This window comes from Excalfactoria chinensis, assembly GCF_039878825.1.
Source record: "Excalfactoria chinensis isolate bCotChi1 chromosome 2 unlocalized genomic scaffold, bCotChi1.hap2 SUPER_2_unloc_1, whole genome shotgun sequence".
In the NCBI taxonomy this organism is placed as follows: domain Eukaryota; kingdom Metazoa; phylum Chordata; class Aves; order Galliformes; family Phasianidae; genus Excalfactoria; species Excalfactoria chinensis.
Genome location: NW_027315568.1, coordinates 184,059 through 207,078, shown reverse-complemented (window position 1 = coordinate 207,078; position 23,020 = coordinate 184,059). Strand labels below are relative to the sequence as shown.

Sequence of the window (23,020 nt, the reverse complement as noted above, 5' to 3'; positions counted from 1 at the left end):
TATTGGGGGGATATGGGGGGATATGGGGTGGTATATGGGGGATATGGGGTGGGATTGGGGGGATATGGGGTGCGATTGAGGGGCTATGGGGTGGTATAGTGGGGCTATGGGGGGCTATGGGGTGGTATTGGGGGGATATAGGGTGCTATAGAGGGTTATAGGGGGCTATGGGGTGGAATTGGGGGGATATGGGGGGATATGGGGTGGTATAGGGGGGATATGGGGTGAGATTGGGGAGTTATTGGGGGATAAGGGGTGATATGGGGTGGTATTGGGGATCTATGGGGGGCTATGGGGTGGTATAAGAGGATATGGGGGGCTATGGGGTGGTATTGGGAGGGTATAGGGTGAGATTAGGGGGATATGGGGGGATATGGGGTGGTATTGGGGGGATATGGGGTGAGATTGAGGGGATATGGGTGGTATAGTGGGGCTATGGGGTGAGATTGAGAGGATATGGGGTGGTATAATGGGGCTATGGGGTGGTATAGGGGGGATATAGGGGGGCTATAGGGTGGTATTGGGGGGATATAGGATGGTATTGGGGGGATATAGGGGGATATGGGGTGATATGGGGTGGTATTGGGAGGATATGGGGTGGTATTGGGGGTACATGGGGTGAGATTGAGGGGCTATGGGGTGGTGTAGTGGGGCTATGGAGTGGTATTGGGGGGATATGGGGTGATATGGGGTGGTATTGCGGGATATGGGGTGGAATTGGGGGGATATGGGGGGATATGGGGTGGTTATTGGGGGATATGGGGTGGTATAGGGGGTATTTGGGGGGATATGGGGTGGGATTGGTGGGATATGGGGTGGGATTGGGGGGCTATGGGGGGCTATGGGGTGGGATTGGGGGGATATAGGGGGGATATGGAGTGGGATTGGGGGGCTATGGGGTGAGATTTGGGTGCTGTGGGGGGCTGTGGGTACGTATCGGGGTCTATTGGGAGGCACCTTGTGGTGCCATAGGGTGCCGTGTAGATGCCATAGGGTGCCATAAGGTGCCCCATGATGCCATATTGGTGCCATAGGGTGCCATATGGTGCCATATTGGTTCCATAGGGTGCCATGTGGTGCCATAGGGTGTCATGTAGATGCCATGTGGTGCCATATTGGTGCCATAGGGTGTCATGTAGATGCCATGTGGTGCCATATTAATGCCATAGGGAGCCATATGGTGCCATAGGGTGCCCCATTGTTGCCCCATGATGCCATATTGGTGCCATAGGGTGCCATGTAGATGCCATAGGGTGCCATATTAATGCCATAGGGTGCCATGTGGTGCCATAGGGAGCCATATGGTGCCATAGGGTGCCCCATTGTTGCCCCATGATGACATATTGGTGCCATAGGGTGCCATATTGGTGCCATATGGTGCCATATTGGTGCCCCATTGTTGCCATAGGGTGCTATAGGGTGCCATGTAGATGCCATAGGGTGTCATGTAGATGCCATAGGGTGCCATATTGGTGCCATAGGGTGCCATGTAGATGCCATAGGGTGTCATGTAGATGCCATAGGGTGCCATATTGGTGCCATAGGGTGTCATGTAGGTGCCCTATGATGCCATATTAGTGCCATATTGGTGCCATAGGGTGTCATGTAGATGCCATAGGGTGCCATATTAATGCCATAGGGAGCCATGTGGTGCCATAGGGTGCCCCACTGTTGCCCCATGATGCCATATTGGTGCCATAGGGTGCCATGTAGATGCCCTATGATGCCATATTGGTGCCATAGGGTGCTATATGGTGCCATAGGGTGCCCCATTGGTGCCCCATGATGCCATATTGGTGCCATAGGGTGCCATGTAGATGCCATAGGGTGCCATATTAATGCCATAGGGTGCCATGTGGTGCCATAGGGTGCCACATTGTTGCCCCATGATGCCATATTGGTGCCATATGGTTCCATATTGGTGCCCCATTGTTGCCATAGGGTGCTATAGGGTGCCATGTAGATGCCATAGGGTGTCATGTAGATGCCATAGGGTGCCATATTGGTGCCATAGGGTGTCATGTAGGTGCCATAGGGTGCCATATTAATGCCATAGGGTGCCATGTGGTGCCATAGGGAGCCATATGGTGCCATAGGGTGCCCCATTGTTGCCCCATGATGCCATATTGGTGTCATAGGGTGCCATATTGGTGCCATAGGGTGCCATATTAATGCCATAGGGTGCCATGTGGTGCCATAGGGTGCCATATTGGTGCCATAGGGTGCCCCATTGTTGCCCCATGATGCCATATTGGTGCCATAGGGTGCCATGTAGATGCCATAGGGTGCCATATTAATGCCATAGGGTGCCATATGGTGCCATAGGGTGCCCCATTGGTGCCACATGATGCCATATTGGTGCCGTAGGGTGCCATATTAGTGCCATAGGGTGCTATAGGGTGCCATATGGTGCCATAGGGTGCCCCATGATGCCATATTGGTGCCCCATGATGCCATATTGGTGCCATAGGGTGCCATGTAGATGCCCTATGATGCCATATTAATGCCATAGGGTGCCATAGGGTGCCATATTAATGCCATAGGGTGCCATGTGGTGCCATAGGGTGCCCCACTGTTGCCCCATGATGCCATATTGGTGCCATAGGGTGCCATGTAGATGCCGTAGGGTGCCATATTGCTGCCATAGGGTGCCATATTAATGCCATAGGGTGCCATATTAATGCCATAGGGTGCCATATTAATGCCATAGGGAGCCATGTGGTGCCATAGGGTGCCCCACTGTTGCCCCATGATGCCATATTGGTGCCATAGGGTGCCATGTAGATGCCCTATGATGCCATATTGGTGCCATAGGGTGCCATGTAGATGCCATAGGGTGCCATATTAATGCCATAGGGAGCCATGTGGTGCCATAGGGTGCCCCATTGGTGCCCCATGATGCCATATTGGTGCCATAGGGTGCCATGTAGATGCCATAGGGTGCCATATTGGTGCCATAGGGTGCCATGTAGATGCCATAGGGTGCCATATTAATGCCATAGGGTGCCATGTGGTGCCATAGGGTGCCACATTGTTGCCCCATGATGCCATATTGGTGCCATATGGTTCCATATTGGTGCCCCATTGTTGCCATAGGGTGCTATAGGGTGCCATGTAGATGCCATAGGGTGTCATGTAGATGCCATAGGGTGCCATATTGGTGCCATAGGGTGTCATGTAGGTGCCATAGGGTGCCATATTAATGCCATAGGGTGCCATGTGGTGCCATAGGGAGCCATATGGTGCCATAGGGTGCCCCATTGTTGCCCCATGATGCCATATTGGTGTCATAGGGTGTCATGTAGATGCCATAGGGTGCCATATTAATGCCATAGGGTGCCATGTGGTGCCATAGGGTGCCATATTGGTGCCATAGGGTGCCCCATTGGTGCCACATGATGCCATATTGGTGCCATAGGGTGCCATATTGGTGCCATAGGGTGACATGTAGATGCCATAGGGTGCCAGATTAATGCCATAGGGAGCCATGTGGTGCCATAGGGTGCCCCATTGTTGCCCTATGATGCCATATGGTGCCATAGGGTGCCCCATTGGTGCCCCATGATGCCATATTGGTGCCATAGGGTGCCATGTAGATGCCATAGGGTGCCATATTGGTGCCATAGGGTGCCATATTAATGCCATAGGGTGCCATGTGGTGCCATTGGGTGCCACATTGTTGCCCCATGATGCCATATTGGTGCCATATGGTGCCATATTGGTGCCCCATTGTTGCCATAGGGTGCTATAGGGTGCCATGTAGATGCCATAGGGTGTCATGTAGATGCCATAGGGTGCCATATTGGTGCCATAGGGTGCCATGTAGATGCCATAGGGAGCCATATTAATGCCATAGGGTGCCATGTGGTGCCATAGGGTGCCCCACTGTTGCCCCATGATGCCATATTGGTGCCATAGGGTGCCATGTAGATGCCCTATGATGCCATAGGGTGCGATAATGGTACCATAGGGTGCCATGTGTTGCCATAGGGAGACTTGTAGATGCCATAGGGTTGCCCCATTGGTGCCCCATGATGCCATATTGGTGTCATAGGGTGCCACATTTGTGCCATATTGGTGCCATAGGGTGCCATGTGTTGCCATAGGGTGCCCCATGATGCCATATTGGTGCCATGTGTTGCCATAGGGTGCCCCATGATGCCATATTGGTGCCATAGGGTGCCATGTGTTGCCATAGGGTGCCCCATGATGCCATATTGGTGCCATAGGGTGCCACAGGGTGCCCCATGATGCCATATTGGTGCCATAGGGTGCCCCATTGTTGCCCCATGATGCCATATTGGTGCCATAGGGTGCCATTGGGTGCCCCATTGGTGCCCCATGATGCCATATGGTGCCATAGGGTGCCATGTAGATGCCATAGGGTGCCATGTTGATGCCACAGGGTGCCATAGGGTGCCCCATTGGTGCCCCATGATGCCATATTGGTGCCATAGGGTGCCATGTAGATGCCCTATGATGCCATATTAGTGCCATATGGTGCCATAGGGTGCCCCATTGGTGCCCCATGATGCCATATTGGTGCCGTAGGGTGCCATAGGGTGCCCCATTGTTGCCCCATGATGCCATGTGGTGCCATAGGGTGCCCCATGATGCCATATTGGTGCCATAGGGTGCCATAGGGTGCCCCATTGGTACCCCATGATGCCATATGGTGCCATAGGGAGCCATATGGTGCCATAGGGTGCCACATTGATGCCATAGGGTGCCCCATTGGTGCCCCATGATGCCATATGGTGCCATAGGGAGCCATGTAGATGCCATAGGGAGCCATGTAGATGCCATAGGGTGCCATGATGGTGCCATAGGGTGCCATGTAGATGCCCTATGATGCCATATTAGTGCCATATTGGTGCCATAGGGTGTCATGTAGATGCCATAGGGTGCCATATTAATGCCATAGGGTGCCATATGGTGCCATAGGGTGCCCCACTGTTGCCCCATGATTCCATGTGGTGCCATAGAGTGCCATGTAGATGCCCTATGATGCCAAATTAGTGCCATATTAGTGCCATAGGGTGCCATAGGGTGACATATGGTGCCATAGGGTGCCCCATGATGCCATATTGGTGCCCCATGATGCCATATTGGTGCCATAGGGTGCCATGTAGATGCCCTATGATGCCATATTGGTGCCATAGGGTGCCATAGGGTGCCCCATGATGCCATATTGGTGCCATAGGGTGCCATGTGGTGCCATAGGGTGCCATGTTGGTGCCATGTTGGTGCCATAGGGTGCCCCATGATGCCATATTGGTGCCATAGGGTGCCATGTAGATGCCATAGGGTGCCATGTGTTTCCATAGAGTGCCATGTGGTGCCATAGGGTGTCATGTAGATGCCATAGGGTGCCATATGGTGCCATGTGGTGCCATAGGGTGCCCCATGATGCCATATTGTTGCCATCTGGTGCCATGTGGTGCCATAGGGTGCCCCATGATGCCATATTGGTGCCATAGGGTGCCATGTAGATGCCCTATGATGCCATATTGGTGCCATAGGGAGCCATGTAGATGCCATAGGGTGCCATGATGGTGCCATAGGGTGCCATGTAGATGCCCTATGATGCCATATTAGTGCCATATGGTGCCATAGGGTGCCATAGGGTGCCATAGGGTGCCCCATTGTAGCCCCATGATGCCATATTGGTGCCATAGGGTGCCATGTAGATGCCCTATGATGCCATATTGGTGCCATAGGGTGCTATATGGTGCCATAGGGTGCCCCATTGGTGCCCCATGATGCCATATTGGTGCCATAGGGTGCCATGTAGATGCCCTATGATGCCATTTTGGTGCCATGGGGTGCCATAGGGTGCCCCATTGGTGCCCCATGATGCCATATTGGTGCCATAGGGTGCCATGTAGATGCCCTATGATGCCATATTAGTGCCATGGGGTGCCATGTGGTGCCATAGGGTGCCCCATGATGCCATATTGGTGCCATAGGGTGCCATGTAGATGCCCTATGATGCCATATTAGTGCCATAGGGTGCCATAGGATGCCATATTGGTGTCATGTGGTGCCATGTAGATGCCCTATGATGCCATATTGGTGCCATAGGGTGCCATGTAGATGCCATAGGGAGCCATGTGGTGCCATAGGGTGCCCCATTGATGCCCTATGATGCCATATGGTGCCATAGGGTGCCCCATTGGTGCCACATGACGCCATATGGTGCCATAGGGAGCCATCTGGTGCCATAGGGTGCCATAGGGTGCCCCATGATCTCATATTGGTGCCATAGGGTGCCATAGGGTGCCATGTAGATGCCATAGGGTGCCATATGGTGCCATGTGGTGCCATAGGGTGCCATGTGATGCCATATTGGTGCCCCCCCCCCCCCCTTCAGACCGCCGTCCCGCTGCTGTTTGCCCTGTTTGAGTTGGCTCGGAACCCCACGGTGCAGGAGGAGCTTCGGGCCGAGATCCGGGCTGCAGAACGGTACCGGAACCAGGGAGTCCATAGAGTGTTGGCTGAGCTGCCGCTGCTCAGAGCCACCATCAAGGAGACACTCAGGTCTGATCATGGGGGCTATGGGGGGGGGGGGGTTGGAATGGGGGGGAATGGGGGGGAATGGGAGGGAATGGGGGGAAATTGGGGGGGAATGGGGGCACTGGGAGGGAATGGGGGGGAATTGGGATGGAATGGGGGGGAACTGGGATGGAATGGGGGGAACTGGGGGACTGGGGGGACTGGGAGGGAATTGGGGGCATTGGGAGGGAACTGGGGGGGAACTGGGGGGGAACTGGGGGCACTGGGAGGGAATGGGGGGGAACTGGGGGGGACTGGGAGGGAATTGGGGGCATTGGGAGGGAACTGGGGGGGAACTGGGGGGGAACTGGGGGCACTGGGAGGGAATGGGGGGGAACTGGGGGGGACTGGGAGGGAATTGGGGGCATTGGGAGGGAACTGGGGGGAACTGGGATGGAATGGGGGGGAACTGGGGGGGAATTGGGGGCACTGGGAGGGACTGGGGGTGACTAGGAGGGACTGGGGGGGGATGGGAGGGAACTGGGGGCACTGGGATGGAATGGGAGGGAATGGGGGGAACTGGGAGGGAACTGGGGGCACTGGGAGGGAACTGGGGGGAACTGGGAGGGAATGGGGGGGAACTGGGAGGGAATGGGGGGAACTAGGGGGGGAATTGGGGGCACTGGGAGGGAACTGGGGGGAACTGGGGGCACTGGGGGGGAATGGGGGGAACTGGGGCACTGGGAGGGACTGGAGGGGGAATGGGGGGAACTGGGGGAGAACTGGGGGGAATTGGGGGCACTGGGAGGGAATGGGAGGGATTGGTGTGGAACTGGGGGGAAATAGGGAGGAACTGGGGAGAACTGGGGGGGAACAGGGGGCACTGGGAGGGAATTGGGGGGGAACTGGGGGGACTGGGGGGAATTGGGGGCACTGGGAGGGAATGGGGGGGACTAGGAGGGACGGGGGGGGGGATGGGAGGGAACTGGTGGCACTGGGATGGAATGGGAGGGAATGGGGGGGAACTGGGAGGGAATTGGGGGCACTGGGAGGGAACTGGGGGGAACTGGGAGGGAATGGGGGGGGAATTGGGGGCACTGGGAGGGACTGGGGGGGGAACTGGGGAGGAATTGGGGGCACTGGGGGGGAATGGGGGGGAACTGGGAGAGAATGGGAGGTACTGGGAGGGAATGGGAGGTACTGGGATGGAATGGGGGGGAACTGGGGGGAATTGGAGGAAATGGGGGGTACTGGGGGGGAATGGGGGGGAATTGGGATGGAATGGGGGGGAACTGGGGGGAATGGGAAGGAATTGGGGGCACTGGGGGGGAATAGGAGGTACTGGGATGGAATGCGGGGGAACTGGGGGAGGATTGGGGGGAACTGGGAGGGAATGGGGGGGAATGGGGGGGAATTGGGGGCACTGGGAGGGACTGGGAGGGATTTGGGGGCACTGGGATGGAATGGGGGGGAACAGGGGGGGAATTGGGGGCAATGGGAGGGAATGGGAGGGAATGGGAGGGAATGGGGGGGAATTGGGGGCACTGGGAGGGAACTGGGGGGGAACTGGGATGGAATGGGGGGGGACTGGGGGGGAATTGGGGGCACTGGGAAGGAATGGGAGGGAATGGGGAGGAATTGGGGGTACTGGGAGGGAACTGGGGGGGACTGGGGGGACTGGGAGAGAATTGGGGGCACTGGGGGGGAATAGGAGGTACTGGGATGGAATGCGGGGGAACTGGGGGAGGATTGGGGGGAACTGGGAGGGAATGGGGGGGAATGGGGGGGAATTGGGGGCACTGGGAGGGAATGGGGGGGACTGAGGGGGACTTAGGGGGAATTGGGGGCAATGGGATGGAATGGGGGGAAACTGGGGGGAATTGGAGGTAATGGGGGGGGAACTGGGGGGGAATTGGGGGCACTGGGATGGAATGGGAGGGAATGGGGGGGAACTGGGAGGGAATTGGGGGCACTGGGAGGGAACTGGGGGGAACTGGGAGGGAATGGGGGGAACTAGGGGGGGAATTGGGGGCACTGGGAGGGAATGGGGGGAACCTGGGGGAACTGGTGGGGAATGAGAGGTACTGGGGGGGAATTGGGGGCACTGGGAGGGAATGGGGGGGAATTGGGAGGGACTGGGGGGACTGGGAGGGAATTGGGGGCATTGGGAGGGAACTGGGGGGGAACTGGGATGGAATGGGGGGGAACTGGGGGGGAATTGGGGGCACTGGGAGGGAATGGGGGGGAACTGGGGGGAAATAGGGAGGAACTGGGGAGAACTGGGGGGGAATTGGGGGCAATAGGAGGGAATGGGGGGGAACTGGGGGCAATGGAAGGGAATGGGGGGGGAACTGGGGGGAACTGGGGGGGAATTGGGGGCACTGGGAGGGAATGGGGGGGACTAGGAGGGACGGGGGGGGGATGGGAGGGAACTGGGGGCACTGGGATGGAATGGGAGGGAATGGGGGGGAACTGGGAGGGAATTGGGGGCACTGGGAGGGAACTGGGGGGAACTGGGGGCACTGGGAGGAAATGGGGGGGAACTGGGAGGGAATGGGGGAAACTAGGGGGGGAATTGGGGGCACTGGGAGGGAACTGGGGGGAACTGGGGGCAATGGGAGGGAATGGGGGGGAACTGGGGGGGAATTGGGGGCACTGGGATGGAATGGGGGGGGACTGGGGGGGGAATTGGGGGCACTGGGAAGGAATGGGAGGGAATGGGGAGGAATTGGGGGTACTGGGAGGGAACTGGGGGGGACTGGGGGGACTGGGAGAGAATTGGGGGCACTGGGGGGGAATAGGAGGTACTGGGATGGAATGCGGGGGAACTGGGGGAGGATTGGGGGGAACTGGGAGGGAATGGGGGGGAATGGGGGGGAATTGGGGGCACTGGGAGGGAATGGGGGGGACTGAGGGGGACTTAGGGGGAATTGGGGGCAATGGGATGGAACTGGGGGGAACTGGGAGGGAATGGGGGGGAACTGGGGGGAATTGGGGGCACTGGGAGGGAATGGGAGGTACTGGGAGGGAATGGGGGGAAACTGGGGGGGAATTGGGGGCACTGGGATGGAATGGGGGGGAACTGGGGGGAATTGTAGGGAATGGGGGGTACTGGGGGGGAATTGGGGGCACTGGAAGGGAATGGGGGGGAACTGGGGGCAATGGGAGGGAATGGGGGGGGAACTGGGGGCACTGGGGGGGGAATGGGGGGGGAACTGGGGGCACTGGGGGGGGATGGGGGGGCACTGGGAGGGAACTGAGGGTATTGGGGGGGAATTGGGGGCACTGGGGGGGGATGGGGGGGAACTGGGGGGAACTTGGAGGGAACTGGGAGCATTGGGATGCAATGGGGGGGAACTGGGGGCAATGGGATGGAATGGGAGGGAATGGGGGGGAACTGGGAGGGAATTGGGGGCACTGGGAGGGAACTGGGGGGAATTGGGGGCACTGGGATGGAATGGGGGGGGATGGGGGGAATGGGGGGGAACTGGAGGGGAACTGGGAGGTACTGGGATGGAATGGGGGGGAATTGGGGGAACTGGGGGGGAACTGGAGGCACTGGGAGGTAGTGGGAGTCCCCATTAGGGGTCACTTTGAGGGATGTCCCCATTTAGGATCCTTATTGGGGATCGTCCCCATTTGGGGTCATTATTGGGGTCCCCATTTGGGGTCGTTATTGGGGTGACCCCATTAGTGGTCTTTATGGGGTCCACTTTAGTGGTCCTTATTGGGATGTCCCCGTTTGGGTTCATTATTGGGGTGTCCCCATTATGGGTCCTTATTAGGGGTCACCATTAGTGCTCCTTATGGGGTCCCCCTTTCTGTTCCTTATGGGGTCCCTATAGTTGTTCCTTATGGGTCCCATTGTGTCCCATTGTGTCCCTATTGTGTCCCATTGTGTCCCATTGTGTCCCTCAGGCTGTACCCTGTTGGTGTGACGGTTCAGCGCTACCCGAGCCGGGACGTCGTGCTGCACAACTACCGTGTGCCGGCCGGGGTCAGTGCTGATATAGGGCGGCTATGGGGCAGGGGGCAGCTATGGGGTGGCTATGGGGCGGCTATGGGGTGCTTATAGGGAGCTTATGGGGCGGCTATGGGGCAGCTATGGGGTGGGTTATGGGGCAGCTATGGGGTGGTTATGTGGTGGTTATGGGGTGGTTATAGGGAGCTTATGGGGCAGGAGGCGGCTATGGGGCGGCTATGGGGTGACTATGGGGCAGCTTTGGGGCGGCTTTGGGGCAGGGGGCGGCTATGGGGCGGCTATGGGGCAGGGGGTGGCTATGGGGCAGCTATGGGGCGGCTATGGGGTGGCTATGGGGTGGCTATGGGGCGGCTATGGGGCGGCTATGGGGCAGGGGGTGGCTATGGGGCAGCTATGGGGCGGCTATGGGGTGGCTATGGGGTGGCTATGGGGCGGCTATGGGGCGGCTATGGGACGGCTATGGGGCAGGGGGCAGCTATGGGGCGGCTATGGGGTGGCTATGGGGTGGCTATGGGGCGGCTATGGGGCGGCTATGGGGTGACTATGGGGCAGCTTTGGGGCGGCTTTGGGGCAGGGGGCGGCTATGGGGCGGCTATGGGGCAGGGGGCGGCTATGGGGTGGCTATGGGGCGGCTATGGGGTGGGTATGGGGTGGCTATGGGGCGGCTATGGGGTGGCTATGGGGCAGGGGGCGGCTATGGGGCGGATATGGGGCAGCTATGGGGAGGCTATGGGGCGCTTATGGGGCAGCTATGGGGCGGCTATGGGGCGGCTATGGGGCAGGGGGCAGCTATGGGGTGGCTATGGGGCGGCTATGGGGCAGGGGCAGCTATGGGGCAGCTATGGGGCGGCTATGGGGTGGTTATGGGGTGGCTATGGGGCAGGGGGAGGCTATGGGGTGGCTATGGGGTGGCTATGGGGTGGCTATGGGGCGGCTATGGGGCGGCTATGGGGTGGTTATGGGGTGGCTATGGGGCAGGGGGAGGCTATGGGGAGGCTATGGGGCAGCTATGGGGCGCTTATGGGGCAGGGGGTGGCTATGGGGCGGCTATGGGGCGGCTATGGGGCAGCTATGGGGTGGGTATGGGGCGGCTATGGGGCGGCTATGTGGCAGCTATGGGGTGGCTATGGGGCGGCTATGGGGTGTTTATGGGGTGGCTATGGGGCAGGGGGCGGCTATGGGGCGGCTATGGGGCAGGGGGCGGCTATGGGGCGGCTATGGGGCGGCTATGGGGCAGGGGGCGGCTATGGGGTGGCTATGGGGCGGCTATGGGGCAGGGGGTGGCTATGGGGTGGCTATGGGGTGGCTATGGGGCAGGGGGAGGCTATGGGGTGGCTATGGGGCGGACATGGGGCAGGGGGCAGCTATGGGGCAGCTATGGGGCAGCTATGGGGCGGCTATGGGGCAGGGGGCGGCTATGGGGCGGATATGGGGCAGGGGGTGGCTATGGGGCAGCTATGGGGCAGCTATGGGGCAGCTATGGGGCGGCTATGGGGCGGACATGGGGTGGTTATGGGGCAGGGGGCGGCTATGGGGTGGCTATGGGGCGGCTATGGGGCGCTTATGGGGCAGGGGGTGGCTATGGGGCGGCTATGGGGCGGCTATGGGGCGGCTATGGGGCAGCTATGGGGTGGCTATGGGGCAGGGGGAGGCTATGGGGTGGTTATGGGGTGGCTATGGGGCAGGGGGAGGCTATGGGGTGGCTATGGGGCGGCTATGGGGCGGCTATGGGGTGGTTATGGGGTGGCTATGGGGCAGGGGGAGGCTATGGGGAGGCTATGGGGCGGCTATGGGGCGGCTATGGGGCAGGGGGCGGCTATGGGGTGGCTATGGGGCGGCTATGGGGTGGCTATGGGGTGGCTATGGGGTGGCTATGGGGCGGCTATGGGGTGGGTATGGGGCGGCTATGGGGCAGGGGGCAGCTATGGGGTGGCTATGGGGTGGCTATGGGGCAGGGGGAGGCTATGGGGAGGCTATGGGGCGGCTATGGGGCGGCTATGGGGCAGGGGGCGGCTATGGGGCGGCTATGGGGTGGCTATGGGGCGGCTATGGGGCAGGGGGCGTCTATGGAGCGGCTATGGGGCAGCTATGGGGTGGCTATGGGGAGGCTATGGGGCGGCTATGGGGCGGCTATGGGGCAGGGAGCGGTAATGGGGTGGCTATGGGGCAGCTATGGGGCAGCTATGGGGCGGCTATGGGGTAGTTATAGGGAGCTTATGGGGCGGCTATGGGGCGGCTATGGGGCGCTTATGGGGCAGGGGGCAGCTATGGGGCGGCTATGGGGCAGCTATGGGGCGCTTATGGGGTAGCTATGGGGCAGCTATGGGGCGCTTATGGGGCAGGGGGCGGCTATGGGACAGCTATGGGGCGCTTATGGGGCGGCTATTGGGCTGCTATGGGGCACTTATGGGGCAGGGGGTGGCTATGGAGCAGCTATGGGGTGGCTATGGGGTGGTTATGGGGCCCCATACATCCTACCCCACAAGTGTACCCGCCCCACAAGTCACTCTGCCCCACAAGTGCCTCTGCCCCACACATCCTGCCCTATAAGTTACACTGCCCCACAAATCCCACCCCATAAGTTGCTCTGCCCCACAAGTGCCTCCACCCCACACCTCCTGCCCCACAAGTGCCCCTGCCCCATAAGTCAGACCACCCCACAAGTGTCCCCACCCCATAAGTGTCCCACCCCACAAGTGCCTCCACCCCATAAGTCACTCCACCCCACAAGTGCCCTGCCCCACAACTGTCCCCGCCCCACAAGTGTCTCTTCCCCACAAGTACCTTCACCCCACACATCCCGCCCCATACATCCCGCCCCACAAGTCGCTCCACCCCACAAGTGCTGCTCCACAAGTTCCTCTGCCCCACAAGTCACTCCGCCCCACACATCCCGCCCCACAAGTGCCTGCCCCATAAGTCACTCTACCCCATAAGTGCCTCCGCCCCACAAGTGCCCCGCCCCACAACTGTCCCCTCCCCACAAGTACCTTCACCCCACACATCCCACCCCACAAGTGGCTCCACCCTACAAGTCGCTCCGCCCCACAAGTGCCTCCACCCCACACATTCCGACCCACAACTATCCCCGCCCCATAAGTCACTCCACCCCATAAGTCACTCCACCCCAAAAGTGTCCCCGCCCCATAAGTGTCCCCACCCCACACATCCCACCCCACAAGTGTCCCGCCCCATAAGTCCGCCCCACAAGTGTCTCTGCCCCACAAGTGCTGCCCCACAAGTGTCCCACCCCACAAGTGCCTCTGCCCCACAAGTGTCCCCGCCCCATAACTCACTCCGCCCCATAAGTCACTCTGCCCCATAACTCACTCTGCCCCATAAGTCGCTCCGCCCCACAAGTGCCCCCGCCCCACACCCCGCCCCACAACTGACCCCCCCCCAGACGCTGTGCCAGGTGTCTCTTTACGCCATGGGCCGCAGCCCGGCGGTGTTTGAGGAGCCGACGCGCTTCGACCCGTCGCGGTGGATGCGCCGCAACCGGAACCAAACGAGCTTCACCGCGTTGGGGTTCGGGTTCGGAGCCCGGCAGTGCATCGGGAGGAGACTGGCCGAGACAGAGATGGTGCTGGGCCTGTATCACGTGAGCACATGGAGACAACATAAGAGACCCATAGAAAGCCTATAGGGGACCCATAGAGACACATAGAGACCCCATAGGGACACATAGAGAGCCTATAGGGGAACCATAGAGACCTATAGGGACACATCAAGACATATAGAGACAAATAGAGACCCCATAGATACCCCATAGCGACCCATAGAGAGCCTATAGGGGACCCATAGAGACCTATAGGGACACATAGAGACACAATGAGATCCCATAGGGACACATAGAGACCCATAAGAGCCTATAGGGGACTGCTATGGGTTCGGGTTCGGAGCCCGGCAGTGCATCGGGAGGAGACTGGCTGAGACCGACATGGTGCTGGGCCTGTATCACGTGAGCACATGGAGACACATAGCGACACATAGAGACACATGGGGACACATAGAGACCCATAGGGACACATAGAGACCCTATAGGGACACATAGAGGCACATAGAGAGCCCATAGGGACACATAGAAACCTATATGGGACCCATAGAGACACATAGAGACCCATAGAGACACATTGAGACCCATAGGGACACATAGAGACCCATAGGGACACATAGAGACACATAGGGACACATAGAGACCCATGGAGACCCATAGAGACCCATAGAGAGCCTATAGGGACACATAGAAAACCTATAGGGGACACATAGAGACACATAGAGACCCATACAGACACATAGAGACACATAGAGACACATAGAGACCCCATAGAGACACATAGAGACACATAGCAACCCACAGAGACCCATAGAGACCCTATAGATACCCCATAGCGACCCATAGTGGCCCATAGAGACACATAGCAACCCAAAGAGACCCCATAGAGACACATAGAGACCCATAGGGACACATAGAGAGCCTATAGGGACACATAGAGACACATAGAGAGCCCATAGGGACACATAGAGACACATAGAGACCCCATAGGGACACGTAGAGACCCCATAAGAGCCTATAGAGACACACTGAGATCCCATAGGGACACATAGAGACCCATAGGAACACACTGAGATCCCATAGAGACACATAGAGACCCATAGGGACCCATAGAGAGCCTATAGGGACACATAGAGACACATAGAGACCCATAAGAGCCCATAGGGACCGCACTGGGGTTCGGGTTCGGAGCCCGGCAGTGCATCGGGAGGAGACTGGATGAGACTGAGATGGTGCTGGGCCTGTATCACGTGAGCACATGGAGACCTATAGTGACACATAGAGACACATGGGGACACATAGGGACACATAGAGACCCCATAGGGACACATAGAGACCCATAACAGCCTATAGGGACCGCGCTGGGGTTCGGGTTCGGAGCCCGGCAGTGCATCGGGAGGAGACTGGATGAGACCAAGATGGTGCTGGGCCTGTATCACGTGAGGGACAATGCCACACCATAAGAGCCTATAGGGACACATGGGGACACGTAGAGACACCATAGGGACATATAGAGACCCATAGAGAGCCCATGGGGACACATAGAGACCTATAGAGACCCATAGAGACCCCATAGAGAGCCTATAGAGACCCATAGAGACACATAGAGAGCCTATAGAGACCCATAGCGACCCATAGAGAGCCCATAGGGACACATAGAGACCCAAAGAGAACCATAGAGACACATAGAGAGCCTATAGGGAACCCATAGAGACACATAGGGACACATAGAGACCCATAGGGACACATAACAGCCCATAGGGACCGCACTGGGGTTCGGGTTCGGAGCCCGGCAGTGCATCGGGAGGCGCCTGGCTGAGACTGAGATGGTGCTGGGCCTGTATCACGTGAGCACATGGAGACACCATTAGAGCCTATAGGGACACATTGAGATCCCATAGGGACACATAGAGATCCCATAGAGACCCCATAAGAGCCTGTAGAGACACACTGAGATCCCATAGAGACACATAGAGACACATAGGGACACATAGGGACACATAGGGACACATAGAGACACATAGAGACACATAGGGACACATAGGGACACATAGAGACACATAGAGACACATAGAGAGCCTATAGGGGACCCATAGAGACACATAGAGACCCATAGTGACACATAGAGACCAATAGAGAACCCATAGTGACCCATAGAGACACACAGAGACACATAGAGAAACATAGAGACACATAGGGACACATAGAGACCCTATAGGGACACATAGAGACCCTACAGGGATACATAGAGAGCCCATAGAGACACATAGGGACACATAGAGACACATAGAGACACATAGAGACACATAGAGAGCCTATAGGGACAAATAGAGATCCATAGAGACCCCATAGGGACACATAGAGAGCCATAGGGACCTATAGAGACCCATAAGAGCCCATAGGGACCGCGCTGGGGTTCGGGTTCGGAGCCCGGCAGTGCATCGGGAGGAGACTGGATGAGACCGAGATGGTGCTGGGCCTGTATCACGTGAGCACATGGAGACCTATAGTGACACATAGAGACACACTGAGATCCCATAGAGACACATAGAGACCCCATAGGGACACATAGAGAGCCTATAGGGGACCCATAGGGACACGTAGAGACCCCTTAAGAGTCTATAGAGACACATTGAGATCCCATAGGGACACATAGAGATCCATAGCGACCCTATAGAGACCCATAGAGACGCATAGAGACACATAGAGACCCCTTAAGAGCCCTATAGAGACACATAGAGACCCATAGTGACCCTATAGAGACCCCATAGGGACACATAGAGACCAATAGCAACCCATAGAGATCTATAGGGGACCCATAGAGACACATAGAGACCCATAGGGACCCATAGAGACCCATAGGGACACATAGGGACACATATAGACCCACAGAGACACATAGAGACCCCATAGGGACACACTGAGATCCCATAGAGACACATAGAGAACCCATAGGGACACGTAGAGACCCCATAAGAGCCTATAGAGACACGCTGAGATCCCATAGGGACACATAGAGACCCATAGGAACACACTGAGATCCCATAGAGACACATAGAGACCCATAGAGACACATAGAGAGCCCATAGGGACACATAGAGACCCATAGAGACACATAGAGACACATAGAGACCCATAGAGACACATAGAGACCCCATAGGGACACATAGAGACACATAGAGATCCATAGAGAGCCTATAGGGACACAGAGAGCCTATAGGGGACCCATAGAGACCTATAGGGACACATAGAGACCAATAGAGAACCCATAGTGACCCATAGAGACCAATAGAGATCCCATAGAGACCCATAGAGACCAATAGAGAACCCATAGGGACACATAGAGACCCATAAGAGCCTATAGGGACCGCACTGGGGTTCGGGTTCGGAGCCCGGCAGTGCATCGGGAGGAGACTGGATGAGACCGAGATGGTGCTGGGCCTGTATCACGTGAGCACATGGAGACAACATAAGAGCCTATAGGGACACATTGAGATCCCATAGGGACACATAGAGATCCCATAGAGACCCCATAAGAGCCTGTAGAGACACACTGAGATCCCATAGAGACACATAGAGACACATAGGGACACATAGGGACACATAGAGACACATAGAGACACATAGGGACACATAGAGACACATAGGGACACATAGAGACACATAGGGACACATAGGGACACATAGAGACACATAGGGACACATAGGGACACATAGGGACACATAGAGACACATAGAGACACATAGGGACACATAGGGACACATAGAGACACATAGGGACACATAGAGACACATAGGGACACATAGGGACACATAGAGACACATAGGGACACATAGGGACACATAGAGACACATAGAGACACATAGAGAGCCTATAGGGGACCCATAGAGACACATAGAGACCCATAGTGACACATAGAGACCAATAGAGAACCCATAGTGACCCATAGAGACACACAGAGACACATAGAGAAACATAGAGACACATAGGGACACATAGAGACCCATAGAGACCCCATAGCAACCCATAGAGACCTATAGAGACCCATAGAGACCAATAGAGACCCCATAGAGAGCCTATAGGGACACATAGAGAGCCTATAGGGGACCCATAGAGACACATAGCCCATAGGGACACATACAGACCCATAGAGACCAAAAGAGATCCCATAGGGACACATAGAGACACATAGAGACCCTATAGGGACACATAGAGACCCTACAGGGATACATAGAGAGCCCATAGAGACACATAGGGACACATAGAGACACATAGAGACACATAGAGACACATAGAGACACATAGAGACACATAGAGACCCATAGGGACACATAGAGAGCCTATAGGGACAAATAGAGATCCATAGAGACCCCATAGGGACACATAGAGAGCCATAGGGACCTATAGAGACCCATAAGAGCCTATAGGGACTGCGCTGGGGTTCGGGTTCGGAGCCCGGCAGTGCATCGGGAGGAGACTGGCTGAGACAGAGATGGTGCTGGGCCTGTATCACGTGAGGGACACTGCGATACCATAAGAGACCCATAGAAAGCCTATAGGGGACCCATAGAGACCCATAGCGACCCATAGAGACACATAGAGACACATAGAGATCCTATAGGGGACCCATAGAGACACATAGAGAGCCTATAGGGGACCCATAGAGACCTATAGGGACACATAGAGACCCTATAGGGACACATAGAGACACATAGAGAGCCCATAGGGACACATAGGGAACCCATAGTTACCCATAGAGACCAATAGAGAACCCATAGAGACACATAGAGACCCATAGAGACCAATAGAGAACCCATAGAGACTCATAGAGACCAATAGAGATCCCATAGGGACACATAGAGACCCATAGAGACCCCATAAGAGCCTGTAGAGACACACTGAGATCCCATAGGGACACATAGAGAGCCTATAGGGACACATAGAGACCCATAGAGAGCCTATAGAGACCCCATAGGGACCCATAGAGACCCCATAGGGACACATAGAGAGCCCATAATGACCCCATAGAGACACATAGGGACACATAGAGACACCATAGGGACACATAGAGACACATAGAGACCCATAGAGACCCTATAGGGGACACATAGAGACCCCATAATGACCCCATAGAGACACATAGGGACACATAGAGACCCATAGGGACACATAGAGACCCCATAGGGACACATAGAGACACATAGAGACCTATAGAGACCCATAGAGACCCCATAGAGACACATAGAGACCCATAGGGACACATAGAGAGCCTATAGGGACAAATAGAGATCCATAGAGACACATAGAGACACATAGAGACCCATAGAGACCCATAGAGACACATAGAGACCCATAGAGACACATAGACACCTATAGAGACCCATAGAGACACATAGAGACCCATTGAGACACATAGAGAGCCTATATGGACACATAGAGACACATAGGGACACATAGCCTATAGGGGACACACAGCGAAACATAGAGACCCATAGGAACCCCATAGCGACCCATAGAGACCCCATAGGGACACATAGAGACACATAGGGACCCATAGCAACCCTATAGGGACCCATAGAGACCCATAGGGACACATAGAGACACATAGGGACACATAGAGACACATAGGGACACATAGAGACACATAGAGACCCATAGAGACCCATTGGGACACATAGAGACCCATAGAGACACATAGAGAGCCTATAAGGGACACATAGAGACACATAGGGACACATAGAGAGCCTATAGGGGACACATAGAGACACATAGGGACACATAGAGATCCATAGAAACACATAGAGACCCATAGAGAGCCTATAGGGACACATAGAGACCTATAGGGGACCCATAGTGACACATAGGGACACATAGAGACGCGATAGGGACACATAGAGACACATTGAGACACACTGAGATCCCATAGGGACACATATAGACACATAGAGACACATAGAGACACATAGGGACACATAGAGACCCATAGAGACCCCATAGAGACACATAGAGACACATAGAGACCCATAGAGACACAGAGACCCATAGGGACCCATAGAGAGCCTATAGGGACACATAGAGACACATAGAGACCCATAAGAGCCCATAGGGACCGCACTGGGGTTCGGGTTCGGAGCCCGGCAGTGCATCGGGAGGAGACTGGATGAGACTGAGATGGTGCTGGGCCTGTATCACGTGAGCACATGGAGACACCATAAGAGCCTATAGGGACACATTGAGACCCCATAGGGACACATAGAGACACATAGAGACCCATAGAGACACATAGAGAGCCTATAGGGACACACAGAGACCCATACCGACCCATAGAGACACAAAGAGAGCCTATAGAGACCCATAGAGAGCCACCCTTAGCGACCATAGAGACAATAGAGACCTATAGAGACACATAGAGACACATAGGGACACATAGAGACACATAGAGACCCATAGAGACACATAGAGACACATAGAGACACATAGAGACCCATAGAGACCCATAGAGACACATAGAGACACATAGAGACCCATAGAGACACATAGTGACCCATAGCGACCCCATAGCAACCCATAGAGACCCATAGAGACATATAGTGACCCATAGCGACCCATAGAGACCCCATAGCAACCCATAGAGACCCATAGAGACACATAGTGACCCATAGCGACCCATAGAGACACATAGAGACCCATAGATACCCCATAGTGACCCATAGAGAGCCTATAGGGGGCCCATAGAGACACATAGAGACCCATAGAGACACATAGAGACCCCATAGGGACCCATAGAGACCCATAGAGACACATAGAGACCCATAGAGACACATAGAGACACATAGAGACACATAGAGACACATAGAGACACGTAGGGACACATAGAGACACATAGAGACCCATAGAGACACGTAGGGACACATAGAGAGTCCATAGAGACACATAGGGACACATAGGGACACATAGAGACCCATAAGAGCCTATAGAGACCCATAGAGACACATAGAGACCCATAGAGACCCCATAGAGAGCCTATAGAGACCCCATAAGAGCCTATAGAGACACATAGAGAGCCTAAAGGGGACACATAGAGACCCCATAGAGACACATAGCAACCCACAGAGACCCATAAAGACCCTATAGATACCTCATAGCGACCCATAGTGACCCATAGAGACGCCATAGAGACACATAGTGACCCATAGCGACCCATAGTGACCCATAGAGACGCCATAGAGACACATAGTGACCATAGCGACCCATAGCGACCCATAGAGACACACAGAGACGCACAGAGACCCATAGAGACATATAGAGACACATAGAGACCCCATAGATACCCCATAGCGACCCATAGAGAGCCTATAGGGGGCCCATAGAGACACATAGAGACCCCATAGGGACCCATAGAGACACATAGGGACACATAGAGACCCATAGAGACACATAGAGACCCCATAGGAACCCATAGAGACCCATAGAGACACATAGAGACCCATAGGGATCCATAGAGACCCATAGCGACCCTATAGATACCTCATAGCGACCTATAGAGACACATAGCAACCCATAGAGACACATAGAGACCCATAGAGAGCCTATAGGGACACATAGAGACCCATAGAGACACATAGAGACATATAGATACACATAGGGACCCATAGAGACCCATAGAGAAACATAGAGACACATAGTGACCCATAGCGACCCATAGGGACCCCATAGCAACCCATAGAGACCCATAGAGACACAGTGACCCATAGCGACCCATAGAGACCCATAGAGACACATAGAGACCCCATAGATACCCCATAGCGACCCATAGAGAGCCTATAGGGGGCCCATAGAGACACATAGAGACCCATAGCGATCCATAGAGACCCATAGCGACCCATAGAGACCCATAGAGACACATAGTGACCCATAGCGATCCATAGAGACCCATAGAGACACACAGAGACCCATAGAGACACATAGAGACCCATAGGGACTCCCCCCCCATTTTGGGGTCCACCCCCTAATTCTCCCCCCCCCTTCAGGTCCTTCAGCACTTCTCAGTGGAGACCGAGAGCCTGGAGGACCCCGACACCATCTTCAGCTTCATCCTCATGCCTGAGAAGAGCCCCCCCTCATCTTCCGGCCCCTCCACTGACCCACACTTATGGGGCAGAGATGGGGGGGGTCACTACATCTGCCCCCCCCCCCCCCCCCCCCCCCTTCATCTTCCAGCCCCTTCCTGACCCACACTTATGGGGCAGCCCTGCGGGGGGGTCTCCATATCAGCCCCCCCCCCCCCCTTGTCTTCCGGCCCCTCCACTGACCCACACTTATGGGGCAGCCCTGGGGGGGGGTCACCATATCTACCCCCCCCCCTTCATCTTCCAGCCCCTTCCTGACCCACACTTATGGGGCAGAGATGGGGGGAGTCCCTATATCTGCCCCCCCCCCCTTCATCTTCCGGCCCCTCCCCTGACCCACACTTATGGGGCAGAGATGGGGGGGGGTCACTATATCTGCCCCCCCCCCGCCATCATCCAGCCCCTTCCCTGACCCACACTTATGGGGCAGCCCTTGGGGGGGGTCACCATACCTGCCCCCCCCCCCCTTTGTTTCCCAGCCCCTTCCCTGACCCACACTTATGGGGCAGCCCTGTGGGGGGCACCATATCTACCCCCCCCGCCCCCCTTGTCTTCCATCCCCTCCCCTGACCCACACTTATGGGGCAGAGATGGGGGGGTCACCATATCAGCCCCCCCCTCCCCTTGTCTTCCGGCCCCTCCCCTGACCACACTTATGGGGCAGAGCTGGGGGGGGGTCACCATATCTACCCCCCCCCCTTCATCTTCCAGCCCCTTCCCAGACCCACACTTATGGGGCAGCCCTGGGGGGGGGGGTCACTATATCTGCCCCTCCCCCCCCACCTCCCCCCAGCCCCATCGCTGACCCCAATAAAATCCCACAGCGCCGACCCCGAAGAACCTCAGCTGCTCTTATG

General features: G+C 56.3%; 1 protein-coding gene across 1 annotated transcript; it reads left to right on the top strand.

Annotated features, from left to right (window-relative positions):
* Positions 1-6,378: 6,378 nt before the first annotated feature.
* Positions 6,379-22,265, top strand: LOC140264713 (cytochrome P450 11B, mitochondrial-like). The gene is made up of 4 exons (XM_072360638.1): positions 6,379-6,540; positions 10,414-10,492; positions 13,881-14,078; positions 22,065-22,265. The coding sequence occupies exons 3-4, from the start codon at positions 13,908-13,910 to the stop codon at positions 22,263-22,265; spliced, it is 372 nt and encodes a 123-aa protein (XP_072216739.1). The 5' UTR covers positions 6,379-6,540; positions 10,414-10,492; positions 13,881-13,907.
* The last annotated feature ends 755 nt before the right edge of the window (positions 22,266-23,020 follow it).